At 48.3% G+C, this 18,497-nt stretch overlaps 1 protein-coding gene across 1 annotated transcript in view; it reads right to left on the reverse strand.

Moving 5' to 3' along the window:
- DNAJB14 (DnaJ heat shock protein family (Hsp40) member B14) overlaps window positions 1-9,131 on the reverse strand; it is a 66,168-nt gene extending 57,037 nt beyond the window's left edge. The window contains exon 1 of the mRNA XM_077277780.1: window positions 8,914-9,131. Coding sequence (XP_077133895.1) covers window positions 8,914-9,046 — 133 coding nt within the window. The 5' untranslated portion in view covers window positions 9,047-9,131. The remainder of the gene's footprint in view (window positions 1-8,913) is intronic.
- Between the last annotated feature and the right edge of the window lie 9,366 nt (window positions 9,132-18,497).

Below are 18,497 nucleotides of genomic sequence, written 5' to 3' on the forward strand. Positions count from 1 at the left end.
TGTACTTGTTTTTATTATGTATACCCCTCCTCACTTGTAAAGCGCCATGGAATAAATGGCGCTATAACAATAAATAATAATAATAATAATAATAAAATACCAAAAAATGACACCATTCTAAAAACTGAACCCAAAACCACATTCAAGTTATTAACCCTTCAGGTGCTTCACAGCAGCAGAAGCAACATGGAAGGAAAAAATGAACATTTAACTTTTTAGTCACAAAAATGATCTTTTAGCAACAATTTTTTTTATTTTCCCAAGGGTAAAAAGAGAAACTGGACCCCAAAAGTTATTGTACAATTTGTCCTGAGTACGCCGATACCCCATATGTGGGGGGGAACCACTGTTTGGGTGCACGACAGGGATCGGAAGGGAAGGAGCGCCATTTGACTTTTTCAATGAAAAATTGGCTCCAATCTTTAGCGGACACCATCTCACGTTTGGAGAGCCCCTGTGTGCCTAAACATTGGAGCTCCCCCACAACTGACCCCATTTTGGAAACTAGACCCCCCAAGGAGCTTATCTAGATGCATAGTGAGCACTTTGAACCCCCAGGTGCTTCACAAATTGATCCGTAAAAATGAAAAAGTACTTTTTTTTTTTTTTTTTTTTTTTCACCAAAAATTTCTTTTATCCGAAATTTTTTCATTTTCACAAGGGCAACAGGATAAAATGGATCCTAAAATGTGTTGGGCAATTGCTCCTGAGTCCACTGATACCTCATATGTGGTAACAAACCACTGTTTGTGCACACATCAAGGCTCGGAAGGGAAGGAGCGCCATTTGACTTTTCATTCAAATTCAGCTTATCTAGATGCATAGTGAGCACTTTGAACCCCCAGGTGCTTCACAAATTGATCCGTAAAAATGAAAAAGTACTTTTTTTTTTTTTTCACCAAAAATTTCTTTTAGCCTCAATTTGTTCATTTACTCATGGGCAACAGGATAAAATTGATCCTAAAATTTATTGGGAAATTTCTCCTGAGTACACTGATACCTCACATGTTGGGGTAAACCACTGTTTGTGCACACGGCAGGGCTCGGAAGGGAAGGAGCGCCATTTGACTTTTTGAATGAAAAATTAGCTCCAATCGTTAGCGGACACCATGTCGCGTTTGGAGAGCCCCTGTGTGCCTAAACATTGGAGCTCCCCCACATGTGACTCCATTTTGGAAACTAGACCTCCCATGGAACTAATCTAGATGTGCGGTGACCACTTTAAACCCCCAAGTGCTTCGCAGAAGTTTATAACGCAGAGCTGTGAAAATAAAAAATCATTTTTCTTTCCTCAAAAATTATTTTTTAGCCCGCAATTTTTTATTTTTACAAGAGTAACAGGAGAAATTGGACCCCAAAAGTTGTTGTCCAGTTTGTCCTGAGTACACCAATACCCCATATGTGGGGGTAAACCACTGTTTGGGCACACGTTGAGGCTCGGAAGGGAAATAGTGACTTTTGAAATGCAGACTTTGATGGAATGGTCCGCGGGCGTCACGTTGCGTTTGCAGAGCCCCTGATGTGCCTAAACAGTAGAAACCCCACACAAGTGACCCCGTTTTGGAAACTAGACCCCCCAAGGAACTTATCTACATATGTGGTGAGCACTTTGACCCCCAAAGTGCTTCACAAAAGTTTACAACGCAGAGCCATGAAAATAAAAAATAATTTTTCATTCCTCTAAAATTATGTTTTAGCAAGCAATTTTTTTATTTTTGCAAGGGTAACAGGAGAAATTGGACCCCAATAATTGTTGCCCAGTTTGTCCTGAGTATGCTGTTACCCCATATGTGGGGGTAAACCACTGATTGGGTGCACGTCGGGGCTCGGAAAGGAGGGAGCACCATTTGACTTTTTGAACTCAAGATTGGCTGGAATCAATGGTGGCGCCATGTTGCGTTTGGAGACCCCTGATGTGCCTAAAAAGTGGAAACCCCTCAATTCTAACTCCAACACTAACCCCAACACACCCGTAACCCCAATCCCAACTCTAGCCATGACCCTAATCACAACCCTAACCACAACACACCGCTAACCACAACCCTAACCCCGACACACCCATAACCCTAATCCCAACCCTAACCCAAACCCTAATCCCAACCCTAACCACAATCCTAACCCCAACACACCCCTAACCCTAACCATAACCACAGGCCTAATCTTAACCCTATTTCCAATCCTAGCCCTAATTCCAACCCTAACCCTAAGGCTATGTGCCCACGTTGTGGATTCGTGAGAGACTTTTCTGCACCATTTTTGAAAAATCCGCAGGTAAAAGGCACTGTGTTTTACCTGCGGATTTACCGCGGATTTCCAGTGTTTTTTGTGCGGATTTCAGCTGCGGATTCCAATTGAAGAACATGTGTAAAACGCTGCGGAATCCGCACAAAGAATTGACATGCTGCGGAAAATACAACACAGCGTTTCCGTGCGGTATTTTCCGCACTATGGGCACAGTGGATTTGGTTTTCCATAGGTTGACATGGTACTGTAAACCTGATGGAAAACTGCTACGAATCCGCAGCAGCCAATCCGCTGCGGATCCGCAGCCAAATCCACACCGTGTGCACATAGCCTAATTCTAACCCTAACACTAGTTCTAACTAGGGTTGAGCGACTTTTGCTTTTTTAGGATCGAGTCAGGTTTCGTGAAACCCGACTGTCTCGAAAGTCGGATCGTGTGAAATCGGCCGATTATTGTGCAAAGTCGGGGGGCCGACCGAAACACGAAACCCAATGCAAGTCAATGGGGATATTTTTTTTTTTAGTCTCTCTCTCTCCCCAAGGTTTGTGTTTCACTGTGGAAATTGCTATATCCCAAACGTTAACATGGCGGTTTTACCCCGTGACGCCGCACAAAACGAGCCGGAACCAATGTCATTATGCTGCACGCACTCATTCATAGGCTTAAAAAATGGCGGGGAAAGCGTCATACAAAACGCGACTTGCGCGAAGATCGCCGACCGTGTGGCCGATCCCACGCTGGGGTCAGGTCGGGTTTCACGAAACCCGACTTTGCCAAAAGTCGGCGACTTTTGAAAATGACCGATCCGTTTCGCTCAACCCTAGTTCTAACCCTAACCCTAACCCTAGTGCAGAAAAAAAAAATTTTTTTTATTTTATTATTGTCCCTACCTATGGGGGTGATAAAGGGGGGGTTCATTTACTATTTTTTTATTTTGATCACTGTGATAAGTTTTATCACAGTGATCAAAATGTAGCTGGAACGAATCTGCCGGCCGATTCGGCGGGCGCACTACGCATGCGCCCGCCATTTTGGAAGATGGCGGCGCCCATGGAGAAGACAGACGGACTCCGGGAGGCTTGGTAAGTATGAGGGGGGGATCGGAGCACGGGGGGTGGATCGGAGCACGGGGGGAGCGGGCAGGAGGACGGGGGAGCGGACAGGTGGACGGAGGGGACTACGGGACAAAACGGAGGACTGGGGAGGCGATCGGTGGCTGTGGGGGGGGCACATCAGGGTTTCCAGCCATGGCCGATGATATTGCAGCATCGGCCATGGCTGTATTGTAATATTTCACCACTTTTTATTGGTGAAATATTACGAATTGCTCTGAATGGCTGTTGCACTTTCAACAGCCAATCAGAGCGATCGTAGCCCCTGGGCTGAAGTACCACTCCCCCGTCCCTGCAGAACGGGTGAAATTGGAGTTAACCCCTTTCACCCGATCTGCAGGGACGCGATCCCTCCATGACGCCACATAGGCGTCACAGGTCGGATTGGCACCGACTTTCATGACGCCTACGTGGCGTCACAGGTCGGGAAGGGGTTAAATGAAAAAACACAAAAGAGAATGAAGCAATAAGCAAAACATTGATCATTTCACACAAAACTCCAAAAACGGGCCAGACAAAAGTATTGCCACCCTCAGCCTAATACTTGGTTGCACAACCTTTAGCCAAAATAACTGCGACCAACCGCTTCCGGTAACCATCAATGAGTTTCTTACAATGCTCTGCTGGAATTTTAGACCATTCTTCTTTGGCAAACTGCTCCAGGTCCCTGATATTTGAAGGGTGCCTTCTCCAAACTGCCATTTTTAGATCTCTCCACAGGTGTTCTATGGGATTCAGGTCTGGACTCATTGCTGGCCACCTTAGAAGTCTCCAGTGCTTTCTCTCAAACCATTTTCTAGTGCTTTTTGAAGTGTGTTTTGGGTCATTGTCCTGCTGGAAGTCCCATGACCTCTAAGGGAGACCCAGCTTTCTCACACTGGGCCCTACATTATGCTGCAAAATTTGTTGGTAGTCTTCAGACTTCATAATGCCATGCCATGCACACGGTCAAGCAGTCCAGTGCCAGAGGCAGCAAAGCAACCCCAAAACATCAGGGGACCTCTGCCATGTTTGACTGTAGGGACCATGTTCTTTTCTTTGAATGCCTTTTTTTTCTCCTGTAAACTCTATGTTGATGCCTTTGCCCAAAAAGCTCTACTTTTGTCTCATCTGACCAGAGAACATTTTTCCAAAACGTTTTAGGCTTTTTCAGGTAAGTTTTGGCAAACTCCAGCCTGGCTTTTTTATGTCTCGGGGTAAGAAGTGGGGTCTTCCTGGGTCTCCTACCATACAGTCCCTTTTCATTCAGACGCCGACGGATAGTACGGCTTGACACTGTTGTACCCTCGGACTGCAGGGCAGCTTGAACTTGTTTGGATGTTACAAACACAAATACACTGGCGCTCAACACTCCTTCCCACTGAAACCTGTGGGACTGATCTGTAAAAACACCCAGCTGCTGGTATCCCCAGAATATGTGCCACTTCTGAAAGACCAAATAGGAAGACTCAAAAATGATACCGCGCTTAGGTGATTAGAATGTACTGCCTACAGTGACCGGGATACAATATAAGTGTGTGTGATGATGAATGCCAATGATGGTGGGCCCAGTAATACACACCAAAATGCCTTTAGGTGATTGCAGAGATGCACTGAACAGAAGGAAGCCAGTCAGCTGCCCTGTACAGAAGGAAGCACGTCAGCCGCCCTGTTAACCGCGGATGTCGGTGAACAGAGGTCCCCACAAAAATATAAGTATTGGTTCAGAAAAGCCCTTACCGTATGCTGTGACTGGTTGCACACTTAGCTCTTCCTAGTGTATATCCAAGGGGGCGTGCGGCGTACCGCCAGTAGTTGTGACGGGCACGTGCGCGGAGTGATCCTGCGGGTGACGGGCGACAGGTGGGCACACAGGTAGTGATCCTGCGTGACCTGCGTAGGGTGTAGCTGGTAAGTGCAGAGCCAGAGATCGCCCCGGCCGGAGGCGTCCCTGGTTGCACTTAGAAACAAAGATGGCCGACGCTGCTAGGCAGCGTGTGACGTCACAGGCCTATGGAGCCCTGCTGGGACCAGAAAGCAAACCAACGCGTTTCAAAGGGTAATCGCCCTTCTTCATCAGGGTTCTTCAGGGCCATCTTTGTTTCTAAGTGCAACCAGGGACGCCTCCGGCCGGGGCGATCTCTGGCTCTGCACTTACCAGCTACACCCTACGCAGGATCACTACCTGTGTGCCCACCTGTCGCCCGTCACCCGCAGGATCACTCCGCGCACGTGCCCGTCACAACTACTGGCGGTACGCCGCATGCCCCCTTGGATATACACTAGGAAGAGCTAAGTGTGCAACCAGTCACAGCATACGGTAAGGGCTTTTCTGAACCAATACTTATATTTTTGTGGGGACCTCTGTGCACCGACATCCGCGGTTAACAGGGCGGCTGACGGGCTTCCTTCTGTACAGGGCGGCTGACTGGATTCCTTCTGTTCAGTGCATCTCTGCAATCACCTATAGGCATTTTGGTGTGTATTACTGGGCCCACCATCATTGTCATTCATCATCACACACACTTGTATTGTATCCCGGTCACTGTAGGCAGTACATTCTAATCACCTAAGCGCGGTATCATTTTTGAGTCTTCTTGTTTGGATGTTAAGGTACCGTCACACATTGAAATTTTCATCGCTGCGACGGCACGATTCGTGACGTCGCAGCGTCGTATGATTATCGCTCCAGCGTCGTAGACTGCGGTCACACGTTGCAATCACGGCGCTGGAGCGATGCCGAAGTCCCCGGGTAACCAGGGTAAACATCGGGTAACTAAGCGCAGGGCACCGCTGCGCTCTGCTCTCACTTTCCGGCCGGCACTCAGAGCAGGAAGCAGACGGCAAGGGACCTGAAGGACACCGACGGGTGAGTATGTACGGTTTGTTTTTTTACGTTTACGCTTGTAACCAGGGTAAACATCGGGTTACTAAGCGCGGCCCTGCGCTTAGTTACCCGATGTTTACCCTGGTTACAAGCGAAGACATCGCTGGATCGCTGTCACACACAACGACCCAGCGATGTCAGCGGGAGATCAAGCGACGAAAGAAAGTTCCAAACGATCTGCTACGACGTACGATGCTCAGCAGGGTGTCTGATCGCAGTAGCGTGTCAGACACAGCGATATCGTAACGATATCGCTAGAACGTCACGAATCGTAACGTCGTAGCGATGGAAATTTCAATGTGTGACGGTACCCTTAGTCGAGGTTCTTTATCCAACATCCGCACAATCTTGCGTTGAAATCTCTTGTCAATATTTATTTTCCGTCCACATCTAGGGAGGTTAGCCACAGTGCCATGGACTTTAAACTTCTTGATGACACTGCGCACGGTAGACACAGGAACATTCAGGTCTTTGGAGATGGACTTGTAGCCTTGAGACTGCTCATGCTTCCTCACAATTTGGTTTCTCAAGTCCTCAGACAGTTCTTTGGTCTTCTTTCTTTTCTCCATGCTCAATGTGGTACACACAAGGACACAGGACAGAGGTTGAGTCAACTTTAATCCATGTCAACTGGCTGCAAGTGTGATTTAGTTATTGCCAACACCTGTCAGGTGCCACAGGAAAGTTACAGGTACTGTTAATTACACAAATTAGAGAAGCATCACATGATTTTTCGAACAGTGCCAATACTTTTGCCCACCCCCTTTTTTATGTTTGGTGTGGAATTATATCCAATTTGGCTTTAGGACAATTCTTTGTGTGTTTTTTCATTTAAGACAAATTAAATGAAGATAATAATACCAAAGAATTTGTGTTTGCAATCATTTTCAGGAAGAAACTGAGTATTATCTGACAGAATTGCAGGGGTGTCTATACTTTTGGCCACAACTATACTGCCCCATGCTCCTGTGTATGGTGGTGACAGCAATATGTAAGGCCTGGCTGCAGGTCCCATACTTGCCTGTATATACTGCCCCATGCTCCTGTGTATGGTGGGGACAGGTCTATGTCAGGCCTGGCTGCAGGTCCCATATGTGCCTGTATATTCTGCCCCATGCTCCTGTGTATGGTGGGGACAGGTCTATGTCAGGCCTGGCTGCAGGTCCCATATGTGCCTGTATATACTGCCCCATGCTCCTGTGTATGGTGGGGACAGCACTATGTCACGCCTGGCTGCAGGTCCCATATGTGCCTGTATATACTGCCCCATGCTCCTGTGTATGGTGGTGGCAGCTCTATGTGTCAGGCCTGGCTGCAGGTCCTATATGTGCCTGTATATACTGCCCCATGCTCCTGTGTATGGTGGGGACAGCACTATGTGTCAGGCCTGGCTGCAGGTCCTATATGTGCCTGTATATACTGCCCCATGCTCCTGTGTATGGTGGTGGCAGCACTATGTGTCAGGCCTGGCTGCAGGTCCCATATGTGCCTGTATATACTGCCCCATGCTCCTGTGTATGGTGGGGACAGTAGTACTATGTGTCAGGCCTGGCTGCAGGTCCCATATGTGCCTGTATATACTGCCCCATGCTCCTGTGTATGGTGGGGAGAGCACTATGTCACGCCTGGCTGCAGGTCCCATATGTGCCTGTATATACTGCCCCATGCTCCTGTGTATGGTGGGGACAGTACTATGTGTCAGGCCTGGCTGCAGGTCCCATATCTGCCTGTATATACTGCCCCATGCTCCTGTGTATGGTGGGGAGAGCACTATGTGTCAGGCCTGGCTGCAGGTCCCATATGTGCCTGTATATACTGCCCCATGCTCCTGTGTATGGTGGGGAGAGCACTATGTGTCAGGCCTGGCTGCAGGTCCCATATGTGCCTGTATATACTGCCCCATGCTCCTGTGTATGGTGGGGAGAGCACTATGTGTCAGGCCTGGCTGCAGGTCCCATATGTGCCTGTATATACTGCCCCATGCTCCTGTGTATGGTGGGGAGAGCACTATGTGTCAGGCCTGGCTGCAGGTCCCATATGTGCCTGTATATACTGCCCCATGCTCCTGTGTATGGTGGGGAGAGCACTATGTGTCAGGCCTGGCTGCAGGTCCCATATGTGTCTGTATATACTGCCCCATGCTCCTGTGTATGGTGGGGAGAGCACTATGTGTCAGGCCTGGCTGCAGGTCCTATATGTGTCTGTATATACTGCCCCATGCTCCTGTGTATGGTGGGGACAGCACTATGTGTCAGGCCTGGCTGCAGGTCCTATATGTGCCTGTATATACAGCCCCATGCTCCTGTGTATGGTGGTGACAGTGCTATGTGTCAGACCTGGCTGCAGGTCCTATATGTGCCTGCATATACAGCCCCATGCTCCTGTGTATGGTGGGGACAGCACTATGTGTCAGGCCTGGCTGCAGGTCCCATATGTGCCTGTATACACTGCCCCATGCTCCTGTGTATGGTGGGGACAGCACTATGTGTCAGGCCTGGCTGCAGGTCCTATATGTGCCTGTATATACAGCCCCATGCTGCTGTGTATGGTGGGGACAGCACTATGTGTCAGGCCTGGCTGCAGGTCCCATATGTGCCTGTATATCCTCCCGTGTGTGGCGATGCCAGCTCTACGTTTGCCCACATATATATATACGGAATGTCGGGCACAGCTCAGGCCGCTCCGCTCACCTCGGGCTTCCGTGCTTGGGTAGAGCCGCTCCGCTTTGCTGAGAAATCTGCGGCCCTTCTCCCGGTCCCCCACCAGCAGCGCAGCCTTCCCGATTTGCAGGCACCGGTCAGCCTCATCCTTATTGCCCTCCATGGGCCCGGGGCTTCTCTCCTCCTCCGACCCCGGCAGGTCAGACGGTAGGATGAAGAGTGGGAGGGGCTAACCCGGAAGGAAGCTCCGCCTCTGTGTCGCCCTAATAAAACTACTCCCGTAGAGTCGGCTGTGTGTCGCCGTAGCTCCTCCCTGCAGGCGCCATCTTTCTACTCCCACAACTAATGTGTTCTGTGAGGCCGCTGCCAAAGTCGTCTCTGTCTCACCGCACCCACCGTCATGTGTACGCGGAAGTGAAGGAAGGAACTGGTGCATGAAGGGTTAACTACACATGGGCAGGGGGTAGATACTTGTCAATCTCTTCTGGGGGAAAAAAATGTGCTGAACCTCGTCACATACGTAGTTAACCCCTGAGAGTGGGAGAGAGCAAGCCCAGGTGTACACCCCTTTCCAACTTGGGAAATTCATGGGCTGACATTTTTATTGATACCATTTTGGGACAGAAACAACATTTGATCACTTGTTATTAAATTTTGTTTTCAGGGTTGCGACAATGATCAAACCCAAATTTTTCTGTTTTGAACCAAGCTATCTACGTAGTTACACAAGCAGAACCAAGCTTACTATGTAGGCACGGAAACACACAGGAAAATACCTAGATACAGAAGCAGAAACCAAGGTTACTATACGCTATGGGCACAGAATCAAGCGTATTACATAGAGACGGGAACAGAACCAATCTTGTCTTGCCCCCTGGGAGAAGGCAACACATGTAGGGCACCCGCTGTACACTTACACTTGGGTAATTACTATCTACAATCTCTACCTGTATTGCATTTGCACTTTATTATATGTACCCATGCAGCACCTGTATGCATACCTCCCAACTTTCGAGGAAGGGAAAGAGGGACAAAGTTAGCAGCGCGCCGCAGCAAATTTTAGGCCACACCTCTGACCACACCCATTTCGCAACTAGTCACGCCCCAACCACACCCATTTAGCACTTCTGATCACAATGTTTCATAAACAATAATTATAAACAAAAAAAATTATGGCCACACAGTGCTCCATGCTGTATAATGGCCACACATGATGCTCCATACTGTATAATGGCCCCACATGATGCTTCATACTGTATAATGGCCACACATGATGCTCCATACTGTATAATGGCCACACATGATGATCCATACTGTATAATGGCCCCACATGATGCTTCATACTGTATAATGGCCACACATGACGCTCCATACTGTATAATGGCCACACATGATGCTCCATACTGTATAATGGCCACACATGACGCTCCATACTGTATAATGACCACACATGATGCTCCATACTGTATAATGGCCACACAGTGCTCCATACTGTATAATGGCCACACATGACGCTCCATACTGTATAATGGCCCCACATGATGCTCCATACTGTATAATGGCCACACTTGACATTCCATACTGTATAATGGCCACACATGACGCTCCATACTGTATAATGGCCACACATGACGCTCCATACTGTATAATGGCCACACATGACACTCCATACAGTATAATGGGCCCACATAATGCTGCATACTGTATAATGGCTCCACATGATGCTCCATACTGTATATTGGCGACACAGTGCTCCATACTGTATAATGGCCACACAGTGCTCCATACTGTATAATGGCCACACATGATGCTCCATACTGTATAATGGCTACACATGATGCTCCATACTGTATAATGGCCACATTATGCTCCATACTGTATAATAGCCCCACATGATGCTGTGTACTGTATATTGGCCACACAGTGCCCCATACTGTATAATGGCCACACATAATGTCCCATACTGTATAATGGCTCCACATGATGCTCCATACTGTATAATGGCCACACATGATGCTTCGTACTGTATAATGGCCACACATGATGCTCCATACTGTATAATGGCCACACATGATGCTCCTTACTGTATAATGGCTCCACATGATGCTCCATACTGTATAATGGCCACACAGTGCCCCATACTGTGTAATGGCCACACATAATGCTCCATACTGTATAATGGCCACATTATGCTCCATACTGTATAATGGCCCCACATGATGCTGTGTACAGTATACTTGCCCCACGTGATGGTCCATACAGTATAATGGCCCCACATGATGCTTTGTACAGTATAATGGCCCCACACGATGCTGGGTACAGTATAATGGCCCCTCACGATGCTCCATACAGTAAAAGGGTATGTGCACATGCTGCGGATTTCGCTGCAGAACCGCAGCGTTTCCGCAGCGGTTTCCCATAAGTTTACACTACAATGTAAACCTATGGGAATGAAATCCGCAGTGCACATTGTTGTGATATTGGATTCTGGGCTCCCCCGGTGGCCACTTGTGGAATTGAACTTGTGTGCATCATCCCCTCTGTTCACCTGCTCCTATCAGGATGTGGGAGTCGCTATATAACCTTGCTCCTCTGTCAGTTTCTTGCCGGTCAACAATGTAATCAGAAGCCTTCTGTGCTTGTTCCTGCTACTAGACAACTCCCAGCTAAGTTGGACTTTTGTCCTTGTGTGTTTTTGCATTTTGTTCCTGTTCACAGCTGCTGTTTCGTTACTGTGTCTGGAAAGCTCTTGTGATCGGAAATTGCCACTCTGGTGTTATGAGTTAATGCTAGAGTCTTAAAGGAATTTCTGGATGGTGTTTTGATAGGGTTTTCTGCTGACCATGAAAGTGTACTTTCTGTCTTCCTGCTATCTAGAAAGCGGACCTCGATTTTGCTAAACCTATTTTCATACTACGTTTGTCATTTCATCTGAAATCACCGCCAATATATGTGGGGGCCTCTGTCTGCCTTTTGGGAGAATTTCTCTAGAGGTGAGCCAGGACTGTCTTTTCCTCTGCTAGGATTAGGTAGTTCTCCGGCTGGCGCTGGGCATCTAGGGTTAAAAAACGTAGGCATGCTACCCGGCCACTTCTAGTTGTGCGGCAGGTTTAGTTCATGGTCAGTATAGTTTCCATCTTCCAAGAGCTAGTTCTCATATATGCTGGGCTATGTTCTCTCGCCATTGAGAATCATGACAGTTTGACCGGCCAAAAAAAAGGTTAAATTACTGGCTGAGAAAGGAGAGAAAAAAGAAGTCTGCTACAATTTTTTTTTTTTTTTTTTTTTCCCTCTAGTTCTGAGTGTGCTCTTTATTGAATCACTTGCTAGTCTGCCTATACTGCAGCCTTCCTCTCTTTCTCTCCTTCTAATCCTTGAATGGCTCTGTGTTCACCTGTTTCAAATGGATCTTCAGAGTGTAGCTACAGGTTTGAATAATCTTGCCACAAAGGTACAAAATTTGCAAGATTTTGTTGTTCATGCACCTATGTCTGAGCCTAGAATTCCTTTGCCTGAATTCTTCTCGGGGAATAGATCTCACTTTCAAAATTTTAAAAATAATTGCAAATTGTTTTTGTCCCTGAAGTCTCGCTCTGCCGGAGACCCTGCACAGCAGGTCAGGATTGTGATTTCCTTGCTCCGGGGCGACCCTCAAGACTGGGCTTTTGCATTGGCACCAGGGGATCCTGCGTTGCTCAATGTGGATGCGTTTTTTCTGGCCTTGGGGTTGCTTTATGAGGAACCTCATTTGGAGCTTCAGGCGGAAAAGGCCTTGATGTCCTTGTCTCAGGGGCAAGATGAAGCTGAAATATACTGCCAAAAATTCCGCAAATGGTCTGTGCTTACTCAGTGGAATGAGTGCGCCCTGGCGGCGATTTTCAGAGAAGGTCTCTCTGATGCCATTAAGGATGTTATGGTGGGGTTCCCTGTGCCTGCGAGTCTGAATGAGTCCATGACGATGGCTATTCAGATCGATAGGCGTCTGCGGGAGCGCAAACCTGTGCACCATTTGGCGGTGTCTACTGAGAAAACGCCAGAAAATATGCAATGTGATAGAATTCTGTCCAGAAGCGAGCGGCAGAATTTTAGACGAAAAAATGGGTTGTGCTTCTATTGTGGTGATTCAACTCATGTTATATCAGCATGCTTTAAGCGTACTAAGAAGCCTGACAAGTCTGTTTCAATTAGCACTTTACAGTCTAAGTTTATTCTATCTGTGACCCTGATTTGTTCTTTGTCATCTATTACCGCGGACGCCTATGTCGACTCTGGCGCTGCTTTGAGTCTTATGGATTGGTCCTTTGCCAAACGCTGTGGGTATGATTTGGAGCCACTGGAGGCTCCGATACCTCTGAAAGGGATTGACTCCACCCCATTGGCTAGTAATAAACCACAATACTGGACACAAGTGACTATGCGTGTTAATCCGGATCACCAGGAGGTTATTCGCTTTCTGGTGCTGTATAATCTACATGATGTTTTGGTGCTGGGATTGCCATGGCTGCAATCTCATAACCCAGTCCTCGACTGGAGAGCTATGTCTGTGTTAAGCTGGGGATGTAAAGGAACTCATGGGGACGTACCTTTGGTTTCCATTTCATCATCTATTCCCTCTGAGATTCCTGAATTCTTGTCTGACTTTCGTGACGTTTTTGAAGAACCCAAGGTTGGTTCACTACCTCCGCACCGGGAGTGCGATTGTGCCATAGACTTGATTCCGGGTAGTAAATACCCTAAGGGTCGTTTATTTAATCTGTCTGTGCCTGAACACGCTGCTATGCGAGAATATATAAAGGAGTCCTTGGAAAAGGGACATATTCGTCCTTCGTCATCTCCCTTAGGAGCCGGTTTTTTCTTTGTGTCTAAGAAAGACGGCTCTTTGAGGCCGTGTATTGATTATCGACTTTTGAATAAAATCACGGTTAAATATCAATATCCGTTGCCACTGCTGACTGATTTGTTTGCTCGTATAAAAGGGGCCAAGTGGTTCTCTAAGATTGATCTCCGTGGGGCGTATAATTTGGTGCGAATCAAGCAGGGGGATGAGTGGAAAACCGCATTTAATACGCCCGAGGGCCATTTTGAGTATTTGGTGATGCCTTTTGGTCTTTCAAATGCCCCTTCAGTCTTCCAGTCCTTTATGCATGACATTTTCCGCGATTATTTGGATAAATTTATGATTGTTTATCTGGATGATATTCTGATTTTTTCGGATGACTGGGACTCTCATGTCCAGCAGGTCAGGAGGGTTTTTCAGGTTTTGCGGTCTAATTCCTTGTGTGTGAAGGGTTCTAAGTGTGTTTTTGGGGTTCAAAAGATTTCTTTCTTGGGATACATTTTTTCCCCCTCTTCCATCGAGATGGATCCTGTCAAGGTTCAGGCTATTGGTGATTGGACGCAACCCTCTTCTCTTAAGAGTCTTCAGAAATTTTTGGGCTTTGCTAACTTTTATCGTCGATTTATTGCTGGTTTTTCTGATGTTGTAAAACCATTGACTGATTTGACTAAGAAGGGTGCTGATGTTGCTGATTGGTCCCCTGATGCTGTGGAGGCCTTTCGGGAGCTCAAGCGCCGCTTTTCTTCCGCCCCAGTGTTGCGTCAGCCTGATGTTGCTCTTCCTTTTCAGGTTGAGGTCGACGCTTCTGAAATCGGAGCTGGGGCGGTGTTGTCGCAGAGAAGTTCCGACTGCTCCGTGATGAGACCTTGTGCTTTTTTTTCCCGTAAATTTTCGCCCGCCGAGCGGAATTATGATATTGGGAATCGGGAGCTTTTGGCCATGAAGTTTGAGGAGTGGCGTCACTGGCTTGAGGGGGCCAGACATCAGGTGGTGGTATTGACTGACCACAAAAATTTAATTTACCTTGAGTCTGCCAGGCGCCTGAATCCTAGACAGGCGCGCTGGTCGTTGTTTTTCTCTCGGTTTAATTTTGTGGTGTCGTACCTACCGGGTTCTAAGAATGTTAAGGCGGATGCCCTTTCTAGGAGTTTTGAGCCTGACTCCCCTGGTAATTCTGAGCCCACAGGTATCCTTAAAGATGGAGTGATATTGTCTGCCGTTTCTCCAGACCTGCGGCGGGCCTTGCAGGAGTTTCAGGCGGATAGACCTGATCGTTGCCCACCTGGTAGACTGTTTGTTCCTGATGATTGGACCAGTAGAGTCATCTCTGAGGTTCATTCTTCTGCGTTGGCAGGTCATCCTGGAATCTTTGGTACCAGGGATTTGGTGGCAAGGTCCTTCTGGTGGCCTTCCCTGTCACGAGATGTGCGAGGCTTTGTGCAGTCTTGTGACGTTTGTGCTCGGGCCAAGCCTTGTTGTTCTCGGGCTAGTGGATTGTTGTTGCCCTTGCCTATCCCGAAGAGGCCTTGGACGCACATCTCGATGGATTTTATTTCGGATCTGCCTGTTTCTCGGAAGATGTCTGTCATCTGGGTGGTGTGTGACCGTTTCTCTAAGATGGTCCATCTGGTTCCCTTGCCTAAGTTGCCTTCTTCTTCCGAGTTGGTTCCTCTGTTTTTTCAAAATGTTGTTCGTTTGCATGGTATTCCTGAGAATATCGTTTCTGACAGAGGGACCCAATTCGTGTCTAGATTTTGGCGGGCATTCTGTGCTAGGATGGGCATAGATTTGTCTTTTTCGTCTGCTTTCCATCCTCAGACTAATGGCCAGACCGAGCGGACTAATCAGACCTTGGAGACATATTTGAGGTGTTTTGTGTCTGCGGATCAGGATGATTGGGTTGCTTTTTTGCCTTTGGCGGAGTTCGCCCTCAATAATCGGGCCAACTCTGCCACCTTGGTGTCCCCGTTTTTCTGTAATTTGGGGTTTCATCCTCGATTTTCCTCCGGTCAAGTGGAATCTTCGGATTGTCCTGGAGTGGATGCTGTGGTGGAGAGGTTGCATCAGATTTGGGGGCAGGTGGTGGACAATTTGAAGTTGTCCCAGGAGAAGACTCAGCTTTTTGCCAACCGCCGTCGTCGTGTTGGTCCTCGGCTTTGTGTTGGGGACTTGGTGTGGTTGTCTTCTCGTTTTGTCCCTATGAGGGTTTCTTCTCCTAAGTTTAAGCCTCGGTTCATCGGCCCGTACAAGATATTGGAGATTCTTAACCCTGTGTCCTTCCGTTTGGACCTCCCTGCATCCTTTTCGATTCATAATGTTTTTCATCGGTCATTGTTGCGCAGGTATGAGGTACCGGTTGTGCCTTCCGTTGAGCCTCCTGCTCCGGTGTTGGTTGAGGGTGAGTTGGAGTACGTTGTGGAAAAGATCTTAGACTCTCGTGTTTCCAGACGGAGACTCCAGTATCTGGTCAAATGGAAGGGATACGGTCAGGAGGATAATTCTTGGGTCACTGCCTCTGATGTTCATGCCTCCGATCTTGTCCGTGCCTTTCATAGGGCTCATCCTGATCGCCCTGGTGGTTCTGGTGAGGGTTCGGTGCCCCCTCCTTGAGGGGGGGGTACTGTTGTGATATTGGATTCTGGGCTCCCCCGGTGGCCACTTGTGGAATTGAACTTGTGTGCATCATCCCCTCTGTTCACCTGCTCCTATCAGGATGTGGGAGTCGCTATATAACCTTGCTCCTCTGTCAGTTTCTTGCCGGTCAACAATGTAATCAGAAGCCTTCTGTGCTTGTTCCTGCTACTAGACAACTCCCAGCTAAGTTGGACTTTTGTCCTTGTGTGTTTTTGCATTTTGTTCCTGTTCACAGCTGCTGTTTCGTTACTGTGTCTGGAAAGCTCTTGTGATCGGAAATTGCCACTCTGGTGTTATGAGTTAATGCTAGAGTCTTAAAGGAATTTCTGGATGGTGTTTTGATAGGGTTTTCTGCTGACCATGAAAGTGTCCTTTCTGTCTTCCTGCTATCTAGAAAGCGGACCTCGATTTTGCTAAACCTATTTTCATACTACGTTTGTCATTTCATCTGAAATCACCGCCAATATATGTGGGGGCCTCTGTCTGCCTTTTGGGAGAATTTCTCTAGAGGTGAGCCAGGACTGTCTTTTCCTCTGCTAGGATTAGGTAGTTCTCCGGCTGGCGCTGGGCATCTAGGGTTAAAAAACGTAGGCATGCTACCCGGCCACTTCTAGTTGTGCGGCAGGTTTAGTTCATGGTCAGTATAGTTTCCATCTTCCAAGAGCTAGTTCTCATATATGCTGGGCTATGTTCTCTCGCCATTGAGAATCATGACAGCTCATGCTACGGAAAAAAACGCGCGGAAACGCAGCCGTTTATTTTCCGCAGCATGTCAATTGTTTGTGCGGATTCTGCTGCGGGTTTCCACCTGCTCTAATAGAAATCTGCCGGTGAAAACCCGCAGAGAAAACCGCACTAGAAACCGCGATAAATTCGCAGTAAAAACCGCAGCGGTTTTTCACTGCGGATTTATCAAATCCACTGCAGAAAATTCCGCAGCGGAATCTGCAGCGTGGGCACATGGCCTAATGGCCCCACACAATGCTGGGCACACACACCTTTCACCGCGCACCCTCTCAGCAGCCGGCAGCTTCCACTCCCACGGCGGTGAATGGTGTCATCCAGCTGCGCCGCTGACTGCTCACGTCGCTGCAGCTGTGATACGCCACTGATAAAGACCTCTCCGTGTCTCCTGTGCCAGTCAGTGTCAGAGCGAAGAGCAATATCTGCTCCGATCCGACACAGCCAGCGTCCCCTCCGTACACCTCGTACACATGCGACTCCGCTCCATACACCTCGTACACACACGACTCCGCTCCATACACCTTGCACACGCTGCTCCGCTCCGTATACCTCAAACACACACGGCTCCTCACACCTCGTACACACGTGGCTCCGCTCCGTACACACACGACTCCGCTCCGATCCGCACACCTCTTACACACACAGCTCCGCTCTGTACACCTCTCACACACATGGCTCCGCTCCGCACACCTCTTACACACATGGCTCCGCTCTGTACACCCTTACACACACGACTCCGCTCCATACACCTTTCACACGCTGCTCCAATCCATACACCTCGTACACACACAGCTATGCTACATCCACACTGTAAACACCTCCTGACCTCACACATACGCTTACACTCGTCCAGCATCATGACAACCAGCAGAGTCCTGTACACGGGGGTCCTCCCGATCACGTGACCCCCTGACTCCTCCCATCCTGTGACTTCATCACAGGTCCTGTGCGCACAGAGCAGCCAATATGCTGCTCTGCGGGTGCAGGGGCTCAGGGAGCTGACCGGGTGATATACACACCTCCCAACCAGTGCGGGACAACTAATGTCCCGCCCGGGATCACGGGGCTGACTGTCAAAATCGGGACAGTCCCGCTGGATCCGGGATGGTTAGGAGGTATGGCTCAGCAGCACATGACAGAATGGGGGCGCAGGATAGGAGCAGCACATGACAGAATAGGGGCACAGGATGGGAGCACATGACAGGATTGGGACGCAGGATGGAAGCAGTACATACCAGGATGGAGACCATATACCAATATAAATGCTCGCCACCCGGGCGTAGAACGGGTTCAATAGCTAGTCTATCTATATACACACACTGGTATATGTCCCTTATACTGGGCCTCATCTTGGTATATATATCCCTTATCTTGGTATATGCCCCCCCATTCTGGTGCT

Source organism: Ranitomeya variabilis, chromosome 1, assembly GCF_051348905.1.
Source record: "Ranitomeya variabilis isolate aRanVar5 chromosome 1, aRanVar5.hap1, whole genome shotgun sequence".
NCBI lineage: Eukaryota > Metazoa > Chordata > Amphibia > Anura > Dendrobatidae > Ranitomeya > Ranitomeya variabilis.